At 40.2% G+C, this 21578-nt stretch overlaps 2 protein-coding genes across 2 annotated transcripts; one reads left to right on the forward strand and one right to left on the reverse strand.

Annotated features, from left to right (window-relative positions):
* Positions 1-1935: 1935 nt before the first annotated feature.
* Positions 1936-15244, reverse strand: plekha8 (pleckstrin homology domain containing, family A (phosphoinositide binding specific) member 8). Its single transcript, XM_012862671.3, has 13 exons — positions 15073-15244; positions 14481-14597; positions 14213-14368; positions 12468-12589; positions 12068-12226; positions 11924-11964; positions 11581-11699; positions 8363-8693; positions 7675-7760; positions 6259-6317; positions 5778-5979; positions 5605-5666; positions 1936-3594 (listed from the first exon to the last, which is right to left on the reverse strand). Exons 1-13 carry the CDS (start codon positions 15110-15112, stop codon positions 3397-3399), a joined length of 1692 nt encoding a protein of 563 aa, XP_012718125.2. The 5' UTR covers positions 15113-15244; the 3' UTR covers positions 1936-3396.
* A 1266-nt stretch (positions 15245-16510) lies between these two features.
* fkbp14 (FKBP prolyl isomerase 14) lies at positions 16511-18861 on the forward strand. The gene is made up of 4 exons (XM_036132771.1): positions 16511-16845; positions 17101-17252; positions 18235-18362; positions 18466-18861. Exons 1-4 carry the CDS (start codon positions 16649-16651, stop codon positions 18622-18624), a joined length of 636 nt encoding a protein of 211 aa, XP_035988664.1. The 5' UTR covers positions 16511-16648; the 3' UTR covers positions 18625-18861.
* The last annotated feature ends 2717 nt before the right edge of the window (positions 18862-21578 follow it).

Below are 21578 nucleotides of genomic sequence, written 5' to 3' on the forward strand. Positions count from 1 at the left end.
AGCTGAACACAAATGCATGCCAAACATTTAGATATTTGCTCAGAAAGGAAAATTGGAACAATGCATAATTTTAACTATGCACTACTTTGTGTTGGTCTACCACAACCCAGTCCAAACGGAACATGCTGAGGTTTGTGGTAGTAACATAAACTCTTACAAGCATTACGTTGACAAACTGATAAAATAATTTTCTCCCTCTATTGCAACGTTACAGGCCTGTGGGACAAGGGGCCAAAAAAAAAAAAAAAAAAAAAAAAGAAGAGAGCAGGCTGATCACTGGCCAAGAGACCATCTATGACCTACGGGGAGGAATTGCCGGCACGCTGGCAGACGTGTTCTTGTCAAGGACACAAAGCCTAAATACTCGTTTGACAAAATCACGAGAGACTACAAAGTAATCGCCGACAGCTGTGTAGACAGACTACAACACCTCTGCCCTATCTACCATCTGTTAAACATGTTTTAGCAGGTTATCCCTGTTAAACAGTGCAGCTCCTGCTAGTCCCCAACATAACTGAAACATTGTTTAAATACGTACATTTTATTTGGTTTAAGCACCTGGAGGTCTTAATTGTGAACCCGTGACTCGCTGTTACCCTGGGATAGACGGGGGAAATGTTCTTTGAGCCACTACTTAAAATGGAAAACACAAGAGAACACGTTATTTACGTTAAACTTCTTTAGTCCGGAAATGACTACAAGAAAACGATTATTCACCGAAGTGTGTCAAATTTCTAGAAAGATAAATAACTTGGTTGTTTTTTACTGACTGGAACTACGATAAAAACACGACTGGGGAAAGAAACAGGTTTAAGGTGAGGAAGACTCCAACAAGAGGTAGAAAAATATCCAAACGTTCACAGTTAGGGAATTGCAGCATCACCAAGTCTCCACAAGAGATGCAATCTACCAGCCAACTGGTTGGATCATTTCTCTCCTCCCGTTATAAACATGAAGAAATGGCGATTTGGTCAGATCAGACACCAATGTAAACGTTGTTACGGCTTCCCACTGAATAAATGCACTAAGATTAAATATCACTGCAATTGCAGAGGTCTACAATTTTTGGCTTTGTAACAATTAGTGAATTACACATCTTTTAGGTGTTGGTAAAATGTTTAAGGTGGGTTTGCATCCACATGGAAGGGAAGACAGTTGCAGCAGTGAGATAATCTAATTGTATTACTTGTTTTGGAGTTTGTATAATCATACATAGCATTAAGAACAGGTCAATCAGTTTAATACATAGACTTGCTTGTTGGTTGGACTTTATGTTCAACAAGGATTGATGTCCAATTAAATTAAAAGCTGTTCTCTTGAATAATATTCTGATCAATAGAAACATTAAAAGTTCTTGTTTAAAATACTCCTTGTTTACAAACATCTTTATTTAGAGGCCATTTTTGTTGCTTGTGATTAATGCAGAGAAAAGTCAAAATTGCAATATAGGTTTAAATATATTGTAGGCAGAACGCAATCATTACTGCTCTGAGTTTAGATGCTGTGGGTCTTTTAGCAACTAATCCGCACGGCGAGGAAACAAATTGATTTGTTGTTTGTATATATTTAAAAACACATGATAAATTAAACTTGGGAGAAAAAAAAAATTGCATTAAATCGCAATATTAAGAAAAAAAAAAAAATCGCAATTAGATTATTTTCCAAAATCGTTCAGCCCTAATCGTGAGCAACCATTTCTTGCTTCTTGCAAGTTTAAAGAGGTGATAAAAGGAATATTATGTAAAGAGATTCATTTTCTCTTTAACACTTTGTTTAGAAGAGTGACAGAGTTGTGCTTCTTAAACCCGAATAAATGTGCAGCGGTTCTACCTGAAAGGGTTATGAGTGACCCATGGGGCGATGAGCTGCCCTCCATGTTGGCAGTGCCAGTAAACCAGACCGGAGGCATATTTTTAAATAAAGTTGCAGCAGATCTAGAGCTCTTCAATCATATTTATTGGGTAAAAATCAAATAGCATCTTATAAACATTCATACAAAGCATTTCCTTTTTTGGGGGAGGGGTTGTAATATTACAACAGCACAATACCTATGACCCTCATATGCTACCGAAAAACGTGTCTGCTGCACAACTTCTACGAAAACCTTTAATGAGGTTTACAAGCAGTTTTATGTCATTCACAGTTATTGTGCCACACAGTTAGTCCTCACCGCAAAACCCAACCCGGCATTGCAGTCGTTATCATCCGTCTGATCCTAAATGAATGCGCCCATTCATTGCATCGTTTTAAGCGGTGGAGCAAAACGAGGCGAGAGGGGTAAGAATACAAAATGTGATGATTTAAAATTCCTATTACTGTCAGGAGACACAAAAGATAAAAAAAATAAATTAATACCAATTTAAACTGTCATTTTAGTACTCTTAATCCATTTGGCAAGATTTGAGCATTTGGCTCGTCTTCAGTCCCTGATGGTGCCGGTGTTGCTTTAATGAACCAAAACATGCCCACAATAAAACATGCGCCGTGGAGCCAATTCTTCATTCATTCACTCGGAGGCATGTCGAGAATCCAGACACGTGTAAAATGCGATCAATGACACCACGAGTAGTTAAAAATGCATCGTATGCAAAGGCTTTTCGTTTGTGCGGCTTCACCGGACAGGCGGCGGAGGCGGACGCGTCTCCTTTTTGGTCCCGTTGAACTCTGACACAATGAGAAGTAATATAAAGCCAGCGTCTGGTTAAATTACAGGTGACTTCAGGGAAACAATTTACATTATTTATAATTTACAACAAAAATAAAAATGTTCACAGCCACAGTAAAAAAAAAAAAAACAACAAAAAAAGAATACAGAAAAAGCTAGCATAACGTAATGACGTCAGTCTTGTCAATCAATATCAAATACTGGAGACATTTAACAAATGCTGTAACACTATGACTGTGTTTATTTTTGCCCCAAGTGCTTTGTGCTCTTACATGGTAAACCATGTTTCATGACGCCAAATTAAAGCATTTTTAATGACATCAAAGAGTTAAAAAAAAAAAAATCCAGGGATGTATCTGGAAATAAATACTAGAGAGTTATTTACCTGAAAATCATAAAATGCCACAACAATAATAAAATAAAAAAAAACAGTAATCAGGAAGAAGTGGCACCATGTACAACTATGGCTGTGCTCTGCAGAACCCTTTCTTTCACTGCCACTGGTCTTTTAACCTAGACCTGAAATATTCATTTCAGTTGTTACTTTTTGCTTGGACACGCCCTTTGTGGGCTTTAATAATCTCTTCTCTTCTTCCCTTAACTGCTGGGTAACCTCTGAATGCCGTGACGTATGCTCTCGGCACTGAGTAGCGTCTGGCGCCTTCCTTTCAGCTCTGAACGTCAGGGAGGCTCCGTTGTTCCTGGCAGCCGGACGATCTCTCCGTGGGGTTTCACACCACCTCGTCGGACTCCAGGTTGTATTCTTCGTACAGCTCGTCCAGGATGGCCAGCTGCTTCTCCATGGCAGGGAGGTACGCTCCCAGGTCCCTGTGCATGCTGCTGGTAAACTCGCTCCGCAGCTCGTCGCCCTCTCTCGACACCAAGGCGGCGGTGAAGCTCTCGTAGGTCGGGGCAGCTCGCAGCGCCAGCTGAGGTAAAACAAAAGGAACAGCCGTGAGTCGGCTGTCAAACTTCAAGACGAGGCATCCTCTATAGTTCCTAGACAATTCTAATGCTTGTCCACGTTTGTAACTCTTTCTGTATCATCTTCAAAATGGAAATACAATAGTTAAGCAGTCAGGCTATTAATATGGGACCTGAGAAAACAACAACCTGGAAACAATAAGGGGTGCAGGAAGGATGCATTGATGAAAAGAAATACAGATAGATGGATGGACAGAGCCAGACACAGGGTCGAATGGATAGATGGATGGACAGACCAATTAATAATGGGCATAGAAACATAATAGAGATAGATGGGCCAATCATTCAATTCAGTTTTATTTATATAGCGCCAATTGACAACACATGTCATCGCATGGCACGTTACAAAGTCAAATTCAATCAAATCATACAGACAGATTGGTCCAAATGTTTCCTATTTAAGGAAACCCAGCAGATTGCATTGAGTCTTGATGAAAGTTGTCTGCATTGTTGATGGCTTTGCAGCAATCCCTCACACTGAGCATGCATGAAGCGACAGTGGAGAGGAAAAACTCCCCTTTAACAGGAAGGAAAACCTCCAGCAGAACCAGGATCAGTGTGAACGCTTATCTGCCTCGACCGACTGGGGTTACAGAAGACAGAACAGAGACACAACAAGAGAGACAAAAAAGCACAGAAGCACACATTGATCCAGGAATCCTTTCTATGTTATATGGTAATAGTGGATGATCTGCCTCCCCTGAATGGTGTCACAGCTCACAGAAGGCCAGACCAGGTGTACCTACTATGAAGAGATCAGCTGAAGGCTTCAAACTGCATGTTGTGGACTTCCTGATAATAAAGAATTACAATAGTCCAGCCTAGAAGTAAAAAAATGGATGGACTAGTTTTTCAGCATCACTCCTGGACACAATATTTCTAATTCTGGCGATATTCCGAAGGTGAAAAAAGGAAACCTGTTTAATATGGGATTTAAATGACATGTCCTGGTCAAAAGTAACACCAAGGTTTTTTACTTTATTGCCAGAGGCCAATTTAATGCCATCCAGATTAGATGATTGATCAAAAAGTTTATTTCTTGAGGACTCTCATCCAAAGATGACAACTTCTGTCTTGTCAGAATTTAAAAGCAGGAAATCATCCAGGTTTGGATGTCATGAAGACATGCCTGTAATCGAAGTAATTGATCGGATTTGTCAGCATTTATGGATAAATATAGCTGAGTGTCATCATAACAGTGGAAATTAATTAATGCTGTCTGATAATTTTACCAATTGGAAGCATATATATAGTAAAGAGAATTGGTCCTAGGACTGAACTATGTGGTGACCCTAGAGTTTGAAGAAGATTTATTATTACCATGAACAACCTGGAATCTGTCAAACAGCTAAGATTTAAACCAGCCTAATGCTTTCCCCTTAATCCCTACAGTATGCTCAAGTCTTTCTACGATAATATTGTGATCAACTGTATCGAATGCAGCACTTAGATCTAACAGGACAAGTATAGACACAAGTGAATTATGTCATCAATAGAAGAATGGACCAATGGACAGATGTATAGCTAATTAATATTGGAAAGATGGACGGATGGAAAAATAGAGGTGGATGAATAAAGGCACAGATGGATACAGTGACGGACAGCTGGAGAGAAAGATGGACCAATGGGTAGACTGACAAATGGACAAACAGAATAATGAGACTAATGGAAGTAAAGACATATAAAAGGACAAACTTAAAGATGAACAGATAATAGACAGGTAGGTAGATGGATGGATGGATGAACAGACAGATAAGTAGTAAAAAAAACAAATGGATGAATGGATAAAGAACAAAAGGATGGGCAGATTATGAATGTATATGGCATAAATTAAAGAAATATAAAAAAAATTCTATTGTCTGTTTTCTTCTTCATACTGATCCTGACCTGGAAATAAATTTTAATATTTGACGCTTTTGTAGCATGTAGGAGCCCTTAGTGTCAGAAATACTTACAGCAAAAACACCTCGCACCACCCAGCCATGGTACTGCCGGAGAGTTTTCCCATAAGCGTTATCTGGGCACAATAAGAAGAATAGACCATAGAACCGACAGAAAACAGATAAAGTTGCACATATTTGAAGATCACTGCACACGTGCACCCCTGAAATCACAGAAGTAGACTCACTCAGTGCCGCCTGGATGTCTTTTTCTCCTGCATTGACCCCCGACAGAAACTCCTTGAGGAACTTGAGGCCTCGTCTGAGCCACAGCAGAGCCTCGGTCGCGGAGTTGCGCACCTGGGCAACGTTTGTCTGCACTTCGTGCAGCACGATGGACTGCAGGGTGGGGAAGCCGTCCGGGTCGGACATCAGCTTCTGCTGAATCTTCTACAGAAACAGAGTCATGCAGCCTTTAGTCTGAAACAAGTGGATGCAGTCTAGCCAATGATTTTCACCAACTAAAAAGTTTTTAACTAGTTAAATTTAAAAGGGAATGCAATAATACGCAAAGCAAATTGAAGAAAAAGAGAACATTTTAAATATTTGATTTTTTTTTGGGCTAAATCTCACACATGAAAGACCTTGTCACATAAAACCAGATCAACATTTACAATGATGAAATTTGATACCATAGTAAGATTAAAACAATAAGCTTTTAAATCTTACCTTAATATTTCCAACAAAATCCATTTTAACTGGTGCAAAAACGGTGGAGCCCAGTTTGTCTGAGAAGAGAGAGTCCATCATAACTTCACTGCTGCTTCTCAAGGTTCACTTTTATAGTGCATGGACAGTTTGTAGGTGAGCAAAACTTATGTCTAATTTCCAATCAGTCAGTTAGTTATTTATCATGTTTCAGACTCTAGACAATTTCTGGCCCCCCGGTAAAGATGTAAAAGTAGATGGTGTGGGAAAAACTCTGTATAAGTTGATCCGCATGTCTAGAAATGTTTGAATCGATTACTTTCTGTTTCTATACGGAATAAATATGATTAGACAAAGAAACCATGTTTCTAAGATACTCTCGAAAACCAGAGAGACGGGTGATCATCATGAAAGAAAATCTCTAGAATCAATGATGTCATTTTATCTTTCCATGAAAAGCTAATATAGGGTTATATATGAAGAATTTCTGGGAAAATCATGATGCATTTCTATTTTTACTGCAGTCTTCCTACTTTATTTTCTGTATTTCCTAAATACGGTAATTAAAGTGCTTACATAGATCGTCATGGGGACTGAGGTGGCTGTCAGGACAGATAGAGGTCCTTCAATGTGACTGACGACACGGTGGTGGATTAATCTGAATTAGGTCTCCCTAACCGGTGACGGCAAGGATGCAGCGTTGCTGTGATTTACTAGGCTTACACAGCACATGGATGGATGTATCACAGGTAGTAACGCCAAACCAAGATGATAACGGACTCCTTCTCCCAGTTAATCTGGAGGAGAGTTCAGAATAAAACCTGATCTTAAAAGCTTGAGGTTGTGTGTCCCTTAGTCCATTTCTGTGGACCAACAAAGCTTCTGCAGCTTCACAAATCCATTTTTCAAGCGATTCTACTTTCCTGTGTATCTGAATTGTATAACAGAACAGTTTCATAAAAGGATTGGAAATACGGCGAAATACCTGCAAATTGGAGAACCTTTAAAACTACGGCGCACCGCTGCATTCGTGATATGATAGAAATGTAAATATACCTGCTGCTTTCTGGTGCGTCGCCAAGCAGGCAGCATGTTGTGTTGGAGGCTTTGCATTTACTTACTGCACGAGTCCAGCGGCATAATAAACCCTGACATGCGCCTCGTTGTTAAGCAACAAACAAATAAAAAAGGCCTTGTAAGTCATGTTTGAGTGCAGCGGAAATTAACGCAGGGCATAAAAGCAAAAGGATGAATCCGGGACAAAGTGGCATGCACCAAAAATAAGAGAAAAGAAGAAGAAGAAGAGGAGGAGAGTTTTTTTTTTTTTTTAGGAAAGTGGAAGAGTCTGAAATGAGCATAGGATGCAGACATGGGTAGGATGAACAAGGAGCAGGAGACAGATTAGCATGGAGGAGAGACTATAAGTGACCAGCCTACCTAATACAGGCACTATTGCATAGCATGAGTCCAAAAACTCTTGTGAAGGAATACCATTGTCGTCATCCAGTCTCATATCACTAAATCTAAAAAAAAAATAAAAAATAACAAAAAACAGATTCAAAGAGGACAATATATTAGATGCAAGTCAACAGCTTCTATTTTATTTGTTCAACTCAGGACAGAAAAAGAGAAGGAGGTACAAACATCCACATCATGTCAGAGAAGCCATTCGAACACGTCACCAGATAAAATCTGGCCAAACCTGAGACTACCGAGCTTCCTTCGTCTACAAATAAACATACTTTCATTATTATTAATGACAGAAAATATAACAAAACACACTGGTGACATGTTTTGGTGTTTGAAAGCCAGAGAGCAGAACATGTTGGGGGATTCCTCAGAGAACAATACAAACTCCTACCAACCCAAATCCGAGACGAGAGCCTCTCTGTGTCGCGTGATAGGGAGAGAACTCGACGATTAAACACTTTTATTAAATGTACTAAGAGTAATACTGTCTAATCTGGTACATACTGAAATAAATTATGTGCAGACAAACTAACAGACGCAGCGAAAGCTCGGCGGCTAAACGAGTAGCCTAAAGTGTGACAGTAACACCACAGGCGATCACGCCGTACCTGTAGACTCCTGAGAGCTGGCACTTTCCTGAGCGGCGTTTTCATACCTGTGACTCATCGTGTTGAAGAAAGTGTCCACCTGCTCTGTGTCCGACTCCGACGAGTGGCCCGGGCTGTTGGACGGATCTCCGCCCGCTTCTTGGTCTAGGAGAGCGTCCTGTTGGCGCTCGGGCGAGGCGGCGTCCTTTCCTCCTGTTTCGCCGTCGCGCTCTTCGCTTTGGTCTCCTTCGCGCAGTCCTCTGTCATTTCTCTTTTGATCCGAAGCTTTCTGGTCCTCTCCCTCTGCCGGGTGGTCCCCGCTGTCGATCTCAGGGGCATTCTGGGTAACGTGCGCGGCAGGCTGGCCTTGCTCTCGACCGACGATGGATGTTTCGCTGTCTGCGTTGCACAAAACAGAACGCATTGTATGTTATTGGGAGAGATTAAACAATTAAATACCTCTTCACTGCATCATAAAAACCCGAAAATACTTGTGATGCAACGTCAATCATACAGTTCAGCAAAGGACAGGATACCTGGTCAGAGTTCAAACGTGGTGAGATTCAACATCTAGCAGAGGGGTTCTGATCAAAGTATGATTATTTGGTCTAATCAAAGTCCAGACCAAAAATCCACAGATGCTCTTCATCTCGTCTCCCTGAGCTTCATCGATTTGAGAAGAGAGACGGCCTAAAGGGGTCTCTGATTTCAGTCTATATGATGCGTAAAGCTGGTAGAGAAAAAATTTCAAAAGGCTTGCAGCTGTGATTACAGCAACAGGCGATAATATGAAGAGTCGATTCAGGGGCGGGGGCCTAAATCCATTTAAAAGTCAAACCTTTCGGATTTTTCTTTCTGAAGAATGTTGAAAACTGCCTTTCGTTTACTTTTCACTTCATAGTTATGCACTAATTTGTTTCTTTCGTGGTTAATTTCAATAAAATGCATTAAAGCTGAAGGTTGTGACACAACGAAATGTGAAAAAGGTCACAGGGTATGAATACTTTTCCAAGGAGCCCAGCTTACTCTGTTGCAACCAGCTGAGCCTCCTTACACAGAAAACTATCTACCAATAAGACAATAAACTGAACTTGGTTACCGTCCTGCTGCTCTGACCCAGTTATCATGAGGAGCTTCAAGACGCCTGCAGTCCGCCTACAGGGAGACTCGTCCAACGGAGGATGGCCGTCTCATTAGCACTTCGCACGGCTCTGACTCATCTGCAGCATCCCAGCACCTTTGTTAGGATGCTATTTGTGGACCTCAGCTCGGCCTTCAACACATGTGCTTCCAGACATGCTGGCCCTGAAGCGCCACAACCTGGGATTATCTGCGCCGCTCTGCTCCAGGATCAGTGACTTCCTCACCAACAGGCCCCAGGTGGTGAGGATAGGGAAATTTACATCTGCCCTGCTGATCTTTAACACTGACATGCCACAGGGTTGTGTTCACAGTGAGAAAGGATCTAACACGGGTGGTGAGGTCAGCGCAAGGGATTGTGGGATGCCGTCTACAAGCTCTAGACCCGATTTATGCTGCAAGAGTTCAGAATAAGGCCAGAAACATTGCCACAGATCCCACCCAACTGGGCTATGCACCGTTTGTCCCACTTTCATCAGGTAAATGATTCAGGAACATTAAATCAAAAACAGACTTAATAACAGTTTATTTCTCAAAGCCGTGGAGGCAATCGCCCCCTGCAGAGAATGAAACCACCCAACAGCCCAGTTCATAGTCTGGTACATGTTACAGACATGCTACTGGTTCCACAGGTTCTTGATCTGACTGAATTGAATTGAATTATTTACGCCGTCTCTCTCATTCCAACGTCTTTTTGCACACTTTTAGTTTCTCAAGGAGTGCGTATTTCGATATCCATTCAAAGTGCAGTAATTTAACTTAGAAATTAAAAATTTCGCTAATGACTATTTGCACACTTTTTAACTTCTCCAGTAAAGTCAGCCTGTTACATCCACATTTACATAATTTACACTGTTGGTACATTCAACTTGAACATTATGTCTTTGATTCATGTCTTAGCGTTACATGTGAATTCTGAGCCGGCGTCTCACCAAACTTTCTTTATGGTTGCATAATGGAATAAAGACTTTTGATTACTAGGATCAGACTATATCATTTATGTTATTAAATTTATCTATGATGGGAACGTGTTTATTGTACATAAGTGCATTTATCTGTTTGTCTTGTAAAGCATGTTTGAGATGACATTTGTTGTGAACTGTTAATCCCAGTTAGCCAACAGACCTCCAGCCCCCAACCCGAGCAGGTGTCTGTTAAGATCTGTCGGCATATTTGGGAAATAACTTCAGGCAAGAGACAACACCAGCTGGTGATCATCAAGTCAGGCGTCAAAACACACAGAAATAGTCAATTCCCCCTTCCTAAATCAGAGTATTTACAGTTTAGCTTTGCTTAAAATCATTATTTCACAATACAACTGTGTAAAACCAAGCAAGGAAAGCCTGTTATTGTGTAACTCTAATAGTATTATGGAAGCGGAGTTGTGACTATTTGCATTTACCTCTTTTATTTGCATCTTACAATATAGCATTATAATTTGCAACCAAGAAGAAATGCTTTTGTTTTTTTTAATATATACAAGCTTTTATATAAAGGCGCATGATAAACTACTCACTAAAATCTATATATACGATATATAACATTTAGCCTAATTTGTACAAAATACCAACATAAAACCGGTTCACGACACAAAGTTTAAAATTTAAAGTTGACAAGCTGGTTAAACCACTCGGATTACTGGTAGATGAAGCAGTTTTTAAAGGGACTAAGGGGACTGGGAACCAGGGACGGCAGCATTGAGGACCGAGGCCTCTGTACATGCGCCGTGGGCTCTACCCCTTCGCCCTCTGCTTGTATTTAGACTTGATATTTCATCTCTGATGTTCTACTGCAGTGAAGCACTATGATTTGTATCCTAAAAGGTGATCTAGAATATGTTCTTATAACTAGTTATATTGGTAAATTTTTTGGAGGAAAACAAACGAACATAAAACTTTCAGTGTAGTTTATCGCCCACTTTAGTATACTTTAAACCCAAGTAATTATCTAATCTTTTACTAAGTGTGATGCTTTTCTTGTAGTCGAGTCAAATTCTCAAAACAGCCTGGAAACAAACAGAGGTTTCCCCGCATCCTCCTTTCACTTCTTAAGCCGCAGAGATCCTGCGTGTTAAAAGGGAAACATCTGTGGAATGCAAAGAAGACTTTCGTTTCAGGGTGTAATGCAGACAGGAGACCCGACCGACCTGATGGGGAAGGGTGATGTTCTGATCTATCTGGCTCGTCTTGTCCTTCAGCTCCAGAGTCGAGGCTCTGCTTGTCGTGTGCAATTGTTTCTCCAGGGGTTTCAGTCAAATCTTTCCACCTACAAAGGAAATTTGAAGAACGGGGAGTGACTTTTGAGATGTCGGCACAAAACTCTTCAGAATGTATATTTAGACCGCTCTTGTAGTGGCATAATATCAGAAATTACATTTGCTCTTTATTAGCAACCCAAAACGTCAGCATCAGATTAAGACTATAAGTGTAATGAATCTTAAAAAGACTCTCAGGCAGAATGAGGACAATGTTGCACGAAAAGGAACCTACTTATCTGCGAGGTTCAGGTTTGCATGGTTGGCATGTTTAATCTGGAGGGAAAACAAAGTACAGAGCTTGGAATCATTTCCAGGATACAGGCCTGTATCGTGTCAAGCTGATAAACTGGGCGGTCTGAAAAGGAAAAAAACGTACCTTCAGGGGTTTGATCGCCGCCACGGGAGGAGTTCCTGGCGGACTGTGCGTTCCCGGGTCTGTATTAAACGTACGGTTTGCGATCTGCATGCACTCCTCCAGGGTTTTAAGGAAGGTGGTGCATGTCGACTTCACCATGTTTCCAGAGTCGACACCAGACTGAAAACAGCAGGACGTAATGGACAGATTAGCTCGGACCCAGCACCTGTTATCACCGCGCTGACAGGGATGTGGTTGGCCGACCACTAACAAAATCTGTGATAACCGGGGCTCCTTGGTTCCCCGGTAAGTGAAAGAGCACAGCGGTTTAAATGACTGCGACTGAGGCGTGCCAGCCGCCGTTTCACACAACCAGCAGCTTCTCTAATTTCATCGGCTCAAACCCAAACGTTACCCGTACCTCCGCCGTTTCTCCCAGCTCATCATTCTCCTTGATTTTGTTTACTTGCTGGAGAAGAAGGTCACAGTACAATCTGAGCTCGGACATCTTTGTTTTTAATGCCTCGGTGTTCTCCTGAAGTTCTGCGATCATAAAAAAAAAAAAGGAGGAACAAAACAAAACACAACAGCTGTCAGCTATTTAGATATTCAGTTCTTCACAACAGTTTTTACCGTAAATTAATTTCTTAGCATGTATGAATTTTGCTTATCTGTTACAGTAAAACCCGTACGGGTACCTTCATAGTCTGTCAAGGGTTAAACCAATTAAGTTGTTTAGACTTATTTTACTTTCAATCAACAAAGATTTCCAAGACGCTTCAGGAAGGTTGTTTTTCTGAGTTCTTCTCTAAATTTAGCTAAAAATGTAGATCAGTGCATGCTTAGGAAAGTAGAAAGAAAAAAATACTGAAAATAAAAAAAAGCTCAGAGGATGCAGGCAAAAAATGCACATAATTATCCTAAAGAGCAACTGTTTAAAATTTGGGGGAAAAAAGATTATCATTAAAGTTGGGCCGTCGTCCTATAGCTGATCCATCTACTACAGCTTTATTTAATAAACTAGTTTTTGTTTGTCAGATTAAAAGGTACCTTTTTAAAGTAACAACCCTTAAACAAGTATTAAATATACTTCTGATTAAGGCCACTTCTCTATAGTAAAACTTTTTTTTTTTACTGGTCTGAAATAATATTCTAATCTTAAATGTTGTGTTTTCATTTGCTGCAAGCCAAACAAACGATCATAATGAACATAAATAAAGTTTTGAAAACATATTTGTGGGAAATTGATCTAGTGCGTAATTAACAGAGTGAAGCACTTAATGAATTGAGTTACTGAAGCAAAGGAAATTTTCTGTAATATTCTAATTTATTGAATGGGTCTAGATAGATAGATAGATAGATAGATAGATAGATAGATAGATAGATAGATAGATAGATAGATAGATTAAATAATTTAGAAAGGAGGGCAGGTGTTGAGGTTCTGCAGAGTGGAGATGCACCAATCCGATAGCTGATCTGATATCGACTAGTTAGCTGGATCGGATATCGGATGAATGACGCCGATCCAGCATTCCGACCCAGTCGTTTCTTTTCTTTTCTTTTATCAATATCAGCGATCTAGTCACTTCAATTCTATGTTTGCGCCGCCGATTTACGTCATCACGCAGAGCACACACAGCAGCTAGCGATGAGCAAACACAGAGCAACATGTAGCAAGCACTTGACCGAGCCAAATCGGCTATTTGGAAACATTTCGAAATCGCCAACGCCAACAAGTCCGACTGCGACATGCAGCATCTGCAACGTGAAAACTGCGAGGGGTGGTGATAAAGTTGGTAAATTCAACACCACAAACTTAATTAAGCACCTCCTAAAGCACCATGCTAAATAGCACACAGACCTTTTTTTTTTTTTTTAACTATGTTTATGTCACGCCTGATGCCTTCACTCACAGGGCAAGGTACACGGTTCATTCATTCAACAGCAGTATCGGATCGGTATCGGCCGATAAACTGGATCGGTGCATCTATAGTGCAGAGACGCTCATATTAAGGATTGTGTACAGTTGTTGCATGACACAGTCTTACAGAAAGGCTTAATATATATATATATATATATATATATATATATATATATATATATATATATATATATATATATATATATATTAAACCCCATTTGTTATATAATTATGTATTCGCACACCTTTTTCTCTCTTGGTTCTGTTGTCGGTGAGGCAGGCTTTGGCTGTGCCCAGCGCCACCAGCCATTTCTGCCTCTCCGCAGCATTGATGGCTCTGAGGTAAAAGTACTGCTCTCCTGGTATGATCAGGTCCACACGTGTGGAGTCAGAGGAGTGAACTGAAACACAGATGGAAACACAAAACGTCAGTACACACACGCACACATAAATAAATGACTAAAAAACACAGACAGTGACACAACGGACAGAGGAAGAACAAGCCTCGCTGACCTTGGATTTCACAAACCGAAATCTTGATGCTGCCTTTGCAACCTTTCCACGCATCCTCCTGAGAGTCATAGTATGACAAAGTTCCTCCGTCTAGGACAAACCAGCGAGGCTGCCAGCCTTTAAAATACACAAACACAACAAAAAAAAGAAACAGAACAGCTCCAGTTTAAAGTTTCTGACTTTACAAGCGACACATTACGTTTGAAATGTAAGCACATCAAAATGCTCCATTAATGTTCGGAGTTATTTACGTTGAGTTAGCAACAACTAATCAGTTGGCTAAATCAGATTAGAATGACAGATGGGACTGGAAACTAGCCCAACTTGCTATGCTAGGGCTTAAGATTTATTTTTTTAATTATTTTAACAACACAATAACGTCAAACAGCTCGCACTGCAAGGTAAGCGACCCCAATCCTCTTTACACAGATGAATAAAGTCCTAAAGTTAATAGCTGACTGTAGCTAACGTTAGCTTGCCCATCTCAAACTCAATTCAAGTGAGCTTTTTGGCGTATTCGTGACGCTAGCTGCCATTTGACAAGCTCTACGATAAAAAAAAAAAACACGTCTTAACTAAAACGTGCACTCACCGCTGATGTAATTGGTCCACTTATACAGCATGCCTTCCATTTTTTAATTACGTCCGTTTTACCGTTCATTACTTGTTTATCGCAAGATGTGTGGCACAGCTGATTACGGCGACTCCATTGGGCCCAGAAATGTGAATTGCGGAGCGGCGTCCTTAGTTTTTCCATTTGGATTACGTCAACAATAGTACGTAAACGTCTTCGTGAATTAAGGTCCAACCAATCATGGAAGACGCTCTTTCTGCCTACGTCAAAGAGAGGCGGGATTAAGGCGTGGACTGTAGTGACTGGCGTTTAGCAGGACCAATAGAAACAGAGGAAATTGGTAGTGGGTGGGACTAAAATAATTCAACCAATGGTAGCGGGAGGAGGGCCAACGTCCAAACAGTGGCCATGTTCCTTAACAGTCGGCCGGCGGATGAACTGATAACGTGTTGGTGAAGGAGGAGTCGCCTGCTAACTAATACACGGGCTGAAATGTTACATTACATTAACGCTCACTAATGTATTTATTATTTAAGATAAATTTTTTTTTATCTTGGCACACAAACAAGGCCCTGAACAAACGGAAGAACTCCGAGGCTAGAACTGTTTCACAAGTCAGTTTTACAGATGTATTATATTGAATTGTTTGTGTCATTTATTTTTCGGAAGGGATACATTAATGGTGATCATGCTGAAAAAAACTAGCGATCCTTTATATTTAAAATGTTACATGTGAATCACGAGTGTCAGATTGGAAAAGGTTATCAGTAAAACAAGCGATCATCAGCAAATCATCTTCATCTCCATGTCTCGAAATTCAGTCAAAGTAAAACACAGTTGTTTAAAGGGAACAAAATACATGTAAGAAGATGTAAATAACCTAGCAAACACAGCATTATGAATGGCAGTTGTTGCATGAATGGTTCACCGGGTGATCTGTGGCAAGATAAACACAGACAGGACACCCAAACACACATTCATATGCACTCCAACCCCCACATATAGCACATGCATAAAGAAAAATAAAATTTGTTTGGGGCACAACTATATTTTTTTAATCCGGTGCTGGTGCATGCAGTTTTCTAATCCCACCCTGAGCAACCGCCTATGTGGCAAATTAGGCTACTGTGTGTGATGATAAGATAAGATAAGATAAGATAAGATAAGATAAGATAAGATAAGATAAGATAGACTTTATTGATCTTACAGTGGAGAAATTCACTTGTCACATCGGCTCAATAATCAAAAGAAGGTGCCAAAAGGAGGTGTGATCATAAATAATGTATTTAACTGAAAAGTTGATAAATTAAAGTAAACTTATTCTTGTAGTTATTTTACATTTATTTTAGGACGTACAGGTGGTAAACCTATGAACACAGAGATCAATGCAGGCTCAGCCTGTTAGGGGTGAATTTGCACAGCCCTTACAACGGCGGCTGCCTCGCCGGCTGACAAATGGTGCGCACCCTACTTCAGAAGTTTGGCTGCCACGTAAAGGATTTTTTTTCTTAGCAAGTAACAGTTTAAAGCTTTTTTTCTCTCTATATATATTTTTATGGACGTTTTCTTCTAGCCTCAGCACATTTCTTTAAACATGGTGCCGTTTCCTCGTTGTTATTTATTGCCATCACTGTTCCTTTTTGTCACTGGAGGAAAACTCCCCGAGCCCGACGTGAACATCGAGGTGATACACAAACCTTTCATGTGTCACAGAAAGTCAAAGTATGGAGACATGCTTCTTGTTCATTACGAGGGATTCCTGGAGAGCAATGGCACTATGTTCCATTCCAGGTAACAGATGCTGACAGTGCTGCTTTTGTTGCTGTATAATATGCTACAGTGTTGGTTTAGAGGATATTACTCAGATTTGTGATCCCCAACAACTGATGTGATTTTTAAATATGCAGCTGGATGCAAATGGTATGTGACAACTCATTCACACTGCAGTAATATTTGTTGTTAGTGATTTTATTGATTCATCCCACTGTTGTGTGATGTCAAATATCTTGACTTCTTGACTATAAACTCTTGCTGATCTTTTGGCAGCCGCAAACATGGGGATAAAAATCCAGTCTGGTTCACTCTTGGGCTCCGAGAGGTGCTTAAAGGTTGGGATAAAGGTCTGCAGGACATGTGTGCCGGAGAGCGCAGGAAGCTGACCGTCCCTCCATCACTGGCATACGGCAAGGAAGGACAAGGTAGTTCAGACTCTGAGTAAAAATTAAAAAAACATCCATTCATTGTTACAGACATTGCAAAGAAAAGGTATTTATAATCTGTGTTTTTGCCACGATGCAACCACACACTAAATGTGTTTTGTTGGAAAATTTTATATGGCAGATGCACACAAAGCAGCACACAGCAAGAGAAAAATGGCGATCAATTGTTTTTACAGTTGAAATTCAGATAAGTGGAGTGGACATTTTTATTCAGCCGCTTCTGCTCTTCTACCCCTTAAAGAAATCCAACACAGTCAGCTGCCTTCAGACGTGGCTTAGCTAATAAATTTAGTGCGAGTCTACAAAAAGACAGTCAAGTTTATTACAGAAAATATCCATTAACGCACAGTCTACTGTGTACACAGCTATAGATTTTGTGTGTGTATATATATATATATATATATATATATATATATATATATATATATATATATATATATATATATATATATATATATATATATATATATAATTTTTTTTTTTTTTTTTTTTTTTTTTTTTTTTTTTTTTTACTTTTTTGTTTGCACCATCAAACGAAATACAAGGAATTCCTGGAAGAAAACCTGTTGGAGCCTGCAAAAGACTTTGCGAGTGTTGGGCGGAAGTTCAGCTTTTCCAGCAAAACCAGAGCTCTAAACAAACGGCCAGAGCTACAATTTATTAGATAACCGGCTATTTGTGTGTTAGAAAGGTCCAGTCAAAGTTCAGACCTACATCCAATTGAGAATCTCTGGGTAAGACCTGAGAATGTCTCTAGTTGTGCAAAGTTTGTAAGGATATGCGCTAAAAAGATCTGCAGAGAAAGTATTGATTTTTGAAAAATGTGAAAAGATTTAGCGTTTTCCCTCCGGTTGCACATGGAAGTTTTTTGGCTACATTGTTACAATATGTGAAAAATTAGAGGAGAAAATATTTTTCAAGAATCTATACCTGCTTTGATAACTTTTTTGTGTGTTTACAGGTAAGATTCCTCCCAGCAGTACCCTGATTTTTGACATTGAGCTCATGGAGATCCGAAACGGTCCCAGGTCCCACGAGTCTTTCCGGGACATGGATCTCAACGACGACTGGAAACTCTCTCGACAGGAGGTTTGAACCTGTCTTCTTTTTTCTTTTCTTTTTTTTTTTGACCGTATCAAGAGTGTATAATATCACTGGGAGACAATGTTCTCATCACTGTCCACATTTTCAGGTGAAGCAGTACTTGAAGAGGGAATTTGAAAAGCACGGCTACTCGCCTAATGACACACATCATGAGGTGATGGTCGAGGACATCTTCAAAAACGAGGACGAGGACAAAGACGGCTTTATATCGGTCAGGGAGTTCACTTCAGTCCATGATGAGCTCTGAATGGACGGATTCAACGTCAAAATGTGTTGATTTATAGATTAACTTTGAAAACATGGTCAGTTGTTTTGTTTTATGTTTATTTTTAAGTTGATTTACAATTTGTATGTTCCTTTTGTGCATTTCCTACTTTATTTATATTTCCATTGCCCCCTCAGATATAGACCTTATAGTATTTTTTTGTTGTAAAAGCTTAATGTTTTTTTGAGTGAAATAAACTACATTGTGTTAAGAAATTTTCATATACTTGTCTCACTCTGTAGTAATGGAGGATTTTCGTTCTCTTCTGCGCATATCGGACACTAGAGGGCACTCGTGTACTTTATGTTGTAACACGCTTTCATCTCTTTAAATCCTCCCAAACCTTAAATATGCACGATTCTTGCTCCCCCTCAGTAGCTGACTGACCTATATTTTTTTTTTCTTCAAATTGAGAGTATAGTCACGTAAAGCATCAGTTGTTATCAGAGGCGTATGTTATGTATGAATGTCTGTGAGTAGAAGTCACTTGAAAATTATGTTTGCTTGCAGTCTACATGTTTAAAAAAAAAATCAAATTCTTCATGTCTTCTTATGTTTGAAGCTCCATGGTGCCAGAAATGACATCCAAACTTTTACACTACAAAATGACTGTTTAAACCTCTTGCGAGATACTGACTTTTAACATTTAGTGATTGATGCACCCAAATTATGCCAGAACGTATATAAATACGTAAAACAACAAAATGGGACTTGGCAGTTGTCTAGAAGACAGTTACTGAGACATCAACAAGGAGAAGTCCCTCAAGCTCCTTTCTGAAGGACTCGTTGGTTTTTCATAAGGTGACGTACCTGAATGAAAAGTTAAGTGGAAGGAAAAAATGTAAGACTCACAAGCAACAGTGATAATTGCTGCCTTGGGATGATGGTAAAGCAATGAGCATGCAAGAGTTTGGGGGAAGTTTACCAAACATGGACAGGTTCAGTGAGGTTTGTACAGTCAGTGACAACATTTTTTTGGGGGGGGGGGGGTCATGTAAAGTGCCACTGATGGTCAACCGTGTTGACCATCAATGGCCTGACCTAAAACCTGGCCTGACCTAAAACCCCACAGGGAATCTGTGGAGTGTTTTCACGAGGAAGATGAGACACACCGGACCCAACGATGCCAATGAGCTGAAGGGAAATGGTAAAGCGACCTGGGCTTCCCCAACACCTCCACTGAGGCCCTGGCCGATGGCCTCTGCTCCAGGCCGCATTGATGCAGGAGTTCATGCAACAGGAGCCCTCACTATGTATCAAATATAAATACTGTAAAGTACATGGACATACCTTTTAGTAGGTCATCATCAAATTCATCTAAATTTCTCAAGATGTAGTATCCTTTTCTTCAGAGAAACCAAATTATAACACTATATGTGACAAGTCTAGGAGTTTTATATATTAAAAAAAAATCCTAAAATAAATTCACATTTTAATGATATTCTAATTTATTGAGATGCCTTTTCTATTTTACTAGCTTCAAATTATGCATTGAAAGGCACATCGTTATTGTACTGGTTCACCGGCCCGATCCGAGGCTCGCAGCAGCACTTGATGTCGCTCCAAAATAACTGCAGAGCGTCAGTGCCACGGCCGGTAAGCAGGGGCTGCTTAACATGTGGAGTAAATGTGACTTACGGCTCGAGGCTCAGTCAGGGGACTGGTAAAACCAGCAACAAGAAGCAGACTGTTTGTTTCTCGGATCAAAGGAGCCACTGAAGCGTGGGACTGCTAACAGCTTTGCTCCTGTCGTACCCCCCACCCCATCCCAACCCCAAATTATTATTTTTTTTAAACCCTACAAGCTCAGTTGAACAGAGCTGAATGAGAGATCTGATTTAACGAAGCTAAACCAGCTCCAGGAATTGAGCGATGATGCAACGAAGGAAAGAAAGAGTGCAATTGGTTATAAAGCCTCAGTGGTTGCTCAGCTATCAACTGATCTATTTAAGCAAGATAGTGTCTATTTGTATAGTCTGGTACTCTCTATGCATTAACTTTAAATGTGTGTGTGTGTGTAACTTTAAATATAAAGATATGAGGAAAAAATGGTATCATTGTTTTGCTCTCCTGTATGTCTAAAAAAAACCCTCCAAAAAAAACCCTGACGACGGTTGACATGAATGAGTAACACTCTCAGAAATCTGAAGAGTTCAGAGAGAGGGGAGCATTGGAGTAGCAGGGCAGGATGTGACTGTGGTGCAGCTCTCTCACAAAGAGCACCACTGTTTGACTTTTATTCCTCCTTTTCCTCATTCCTGCAGTTCATCTTGCCTCTGGGAAAATGCAACCCTTTTCTCACCACACGCGTGAAGGTAGAGCTCCATCAGTGGGGGGGATACAGCAGGGAAGGAAAACTGTAAAGGCGCTCTGGCTTTTGCTCACGGTCTTTAAAAAAATAAAAAAACAGGAGTTCGACTCTAGTTCAGATAAAAAAATAAAAATAAAAAAAAGCAAATCTTCGACTGGCCCGTCCATTTCAAACTCAAGTTTTACATTCTTTAATAAAACATTTCATAAATTACATTTGAATTGCAACCGTCACAAAAATACATTTTCGATAAAATGGATCTGTAAGAAAGGATTCGATAATCACATGAGACTATGTGAGAGAGGAACATGCTTGGCACAGGCGCCTCCTGGGGTCCTTCTGGTCATCGTCGAGCAACGTTACTGGCTTCAAATAGAATGAAACGACACATTTTCTCAAAGAAAGTCTGCACGTGGAAATTTGGCAACACCGCACGTGGGAATTGGGCTAATGTGGCGCGGCCTTCAAAAAGACGTAAATGGAGGACTAGAGTTTTAATGTGTCCGCTTGTTCCTCAAACAACACAGAAATGAGGGATCCAGAAATGTTCCTTCTCCCCTGACTCGGCTCTTCTGTCTCGAACCCTTCTGTAGGTACAACAACAAGCATTTCCAAGCGCTTATAT

This window comes from Fundulus heteroclitus, chromosome 3, assembly GCF_011125445.2.
Source record: "Fundulus heteroclitus isolate FHET01 chromosome 3, MU-UCD_Fhet_4.1, whole genome shotgun sequence".
In the NCBI taxonomy this organism is placed as follows: Eukaryota; Metazoa; Chordata; class Actinopteri; order Cyprinodontiformes; family Fundulidae; genus Fundulus; species Fundulus heteroclitus.

What these genes read in the sequence shown, in the direction of transcription:
- fkbp14 (XM_036132771.1), top strand. Translation starts at nt 16,649, where the DNA reads ATGGTGCCGTTTCCTCGTTGTTATTTATTGCCATCACTGTTCCTTTTT. An exon ending in ATACGGCAAGGAAGGACAAG is followed by an intron (nt 17,253 to 18,234) that starts GTAGTTCAGACT and finishes GTGTGTTTACAG; the next exon opens with GTAAGATTCCTCCCAGCAGT. An exon ending in GGAAACTCTCTCGACAGGAG is followed by an intron (nt 18,363 to 18,465) that starts GTTTGAACCTGT and finishes CCACATTTTCAG; the next exon opens with GTGAAGCAGTACTTGAAGAG.
- plekha8 (XM_012862671.3), bottom strand. Translation starts at nt 15,112, where the DNA reads ATGGAAGGCATGCTGTATAAGTGGACCAATTACATCAGCG. An exon ending in CGGCGATCAAACCCCTGAAG is followed by an intron (nt 11,965 to 12,067) that starts GTACGTTTTTTT and finishes TTTTCCCTCCAG; the next exon opens with ATTAAACATGCCAACCATGC. An exon ending in AGACATCCAGGCGGCACTGA is followed by an intron (nt 5,667 to 5,777) that starts GTGAGTCTACTT and finishes TATTGTGCCCAG; the next exon opens with ATAACGCTTATGGGAAAACT.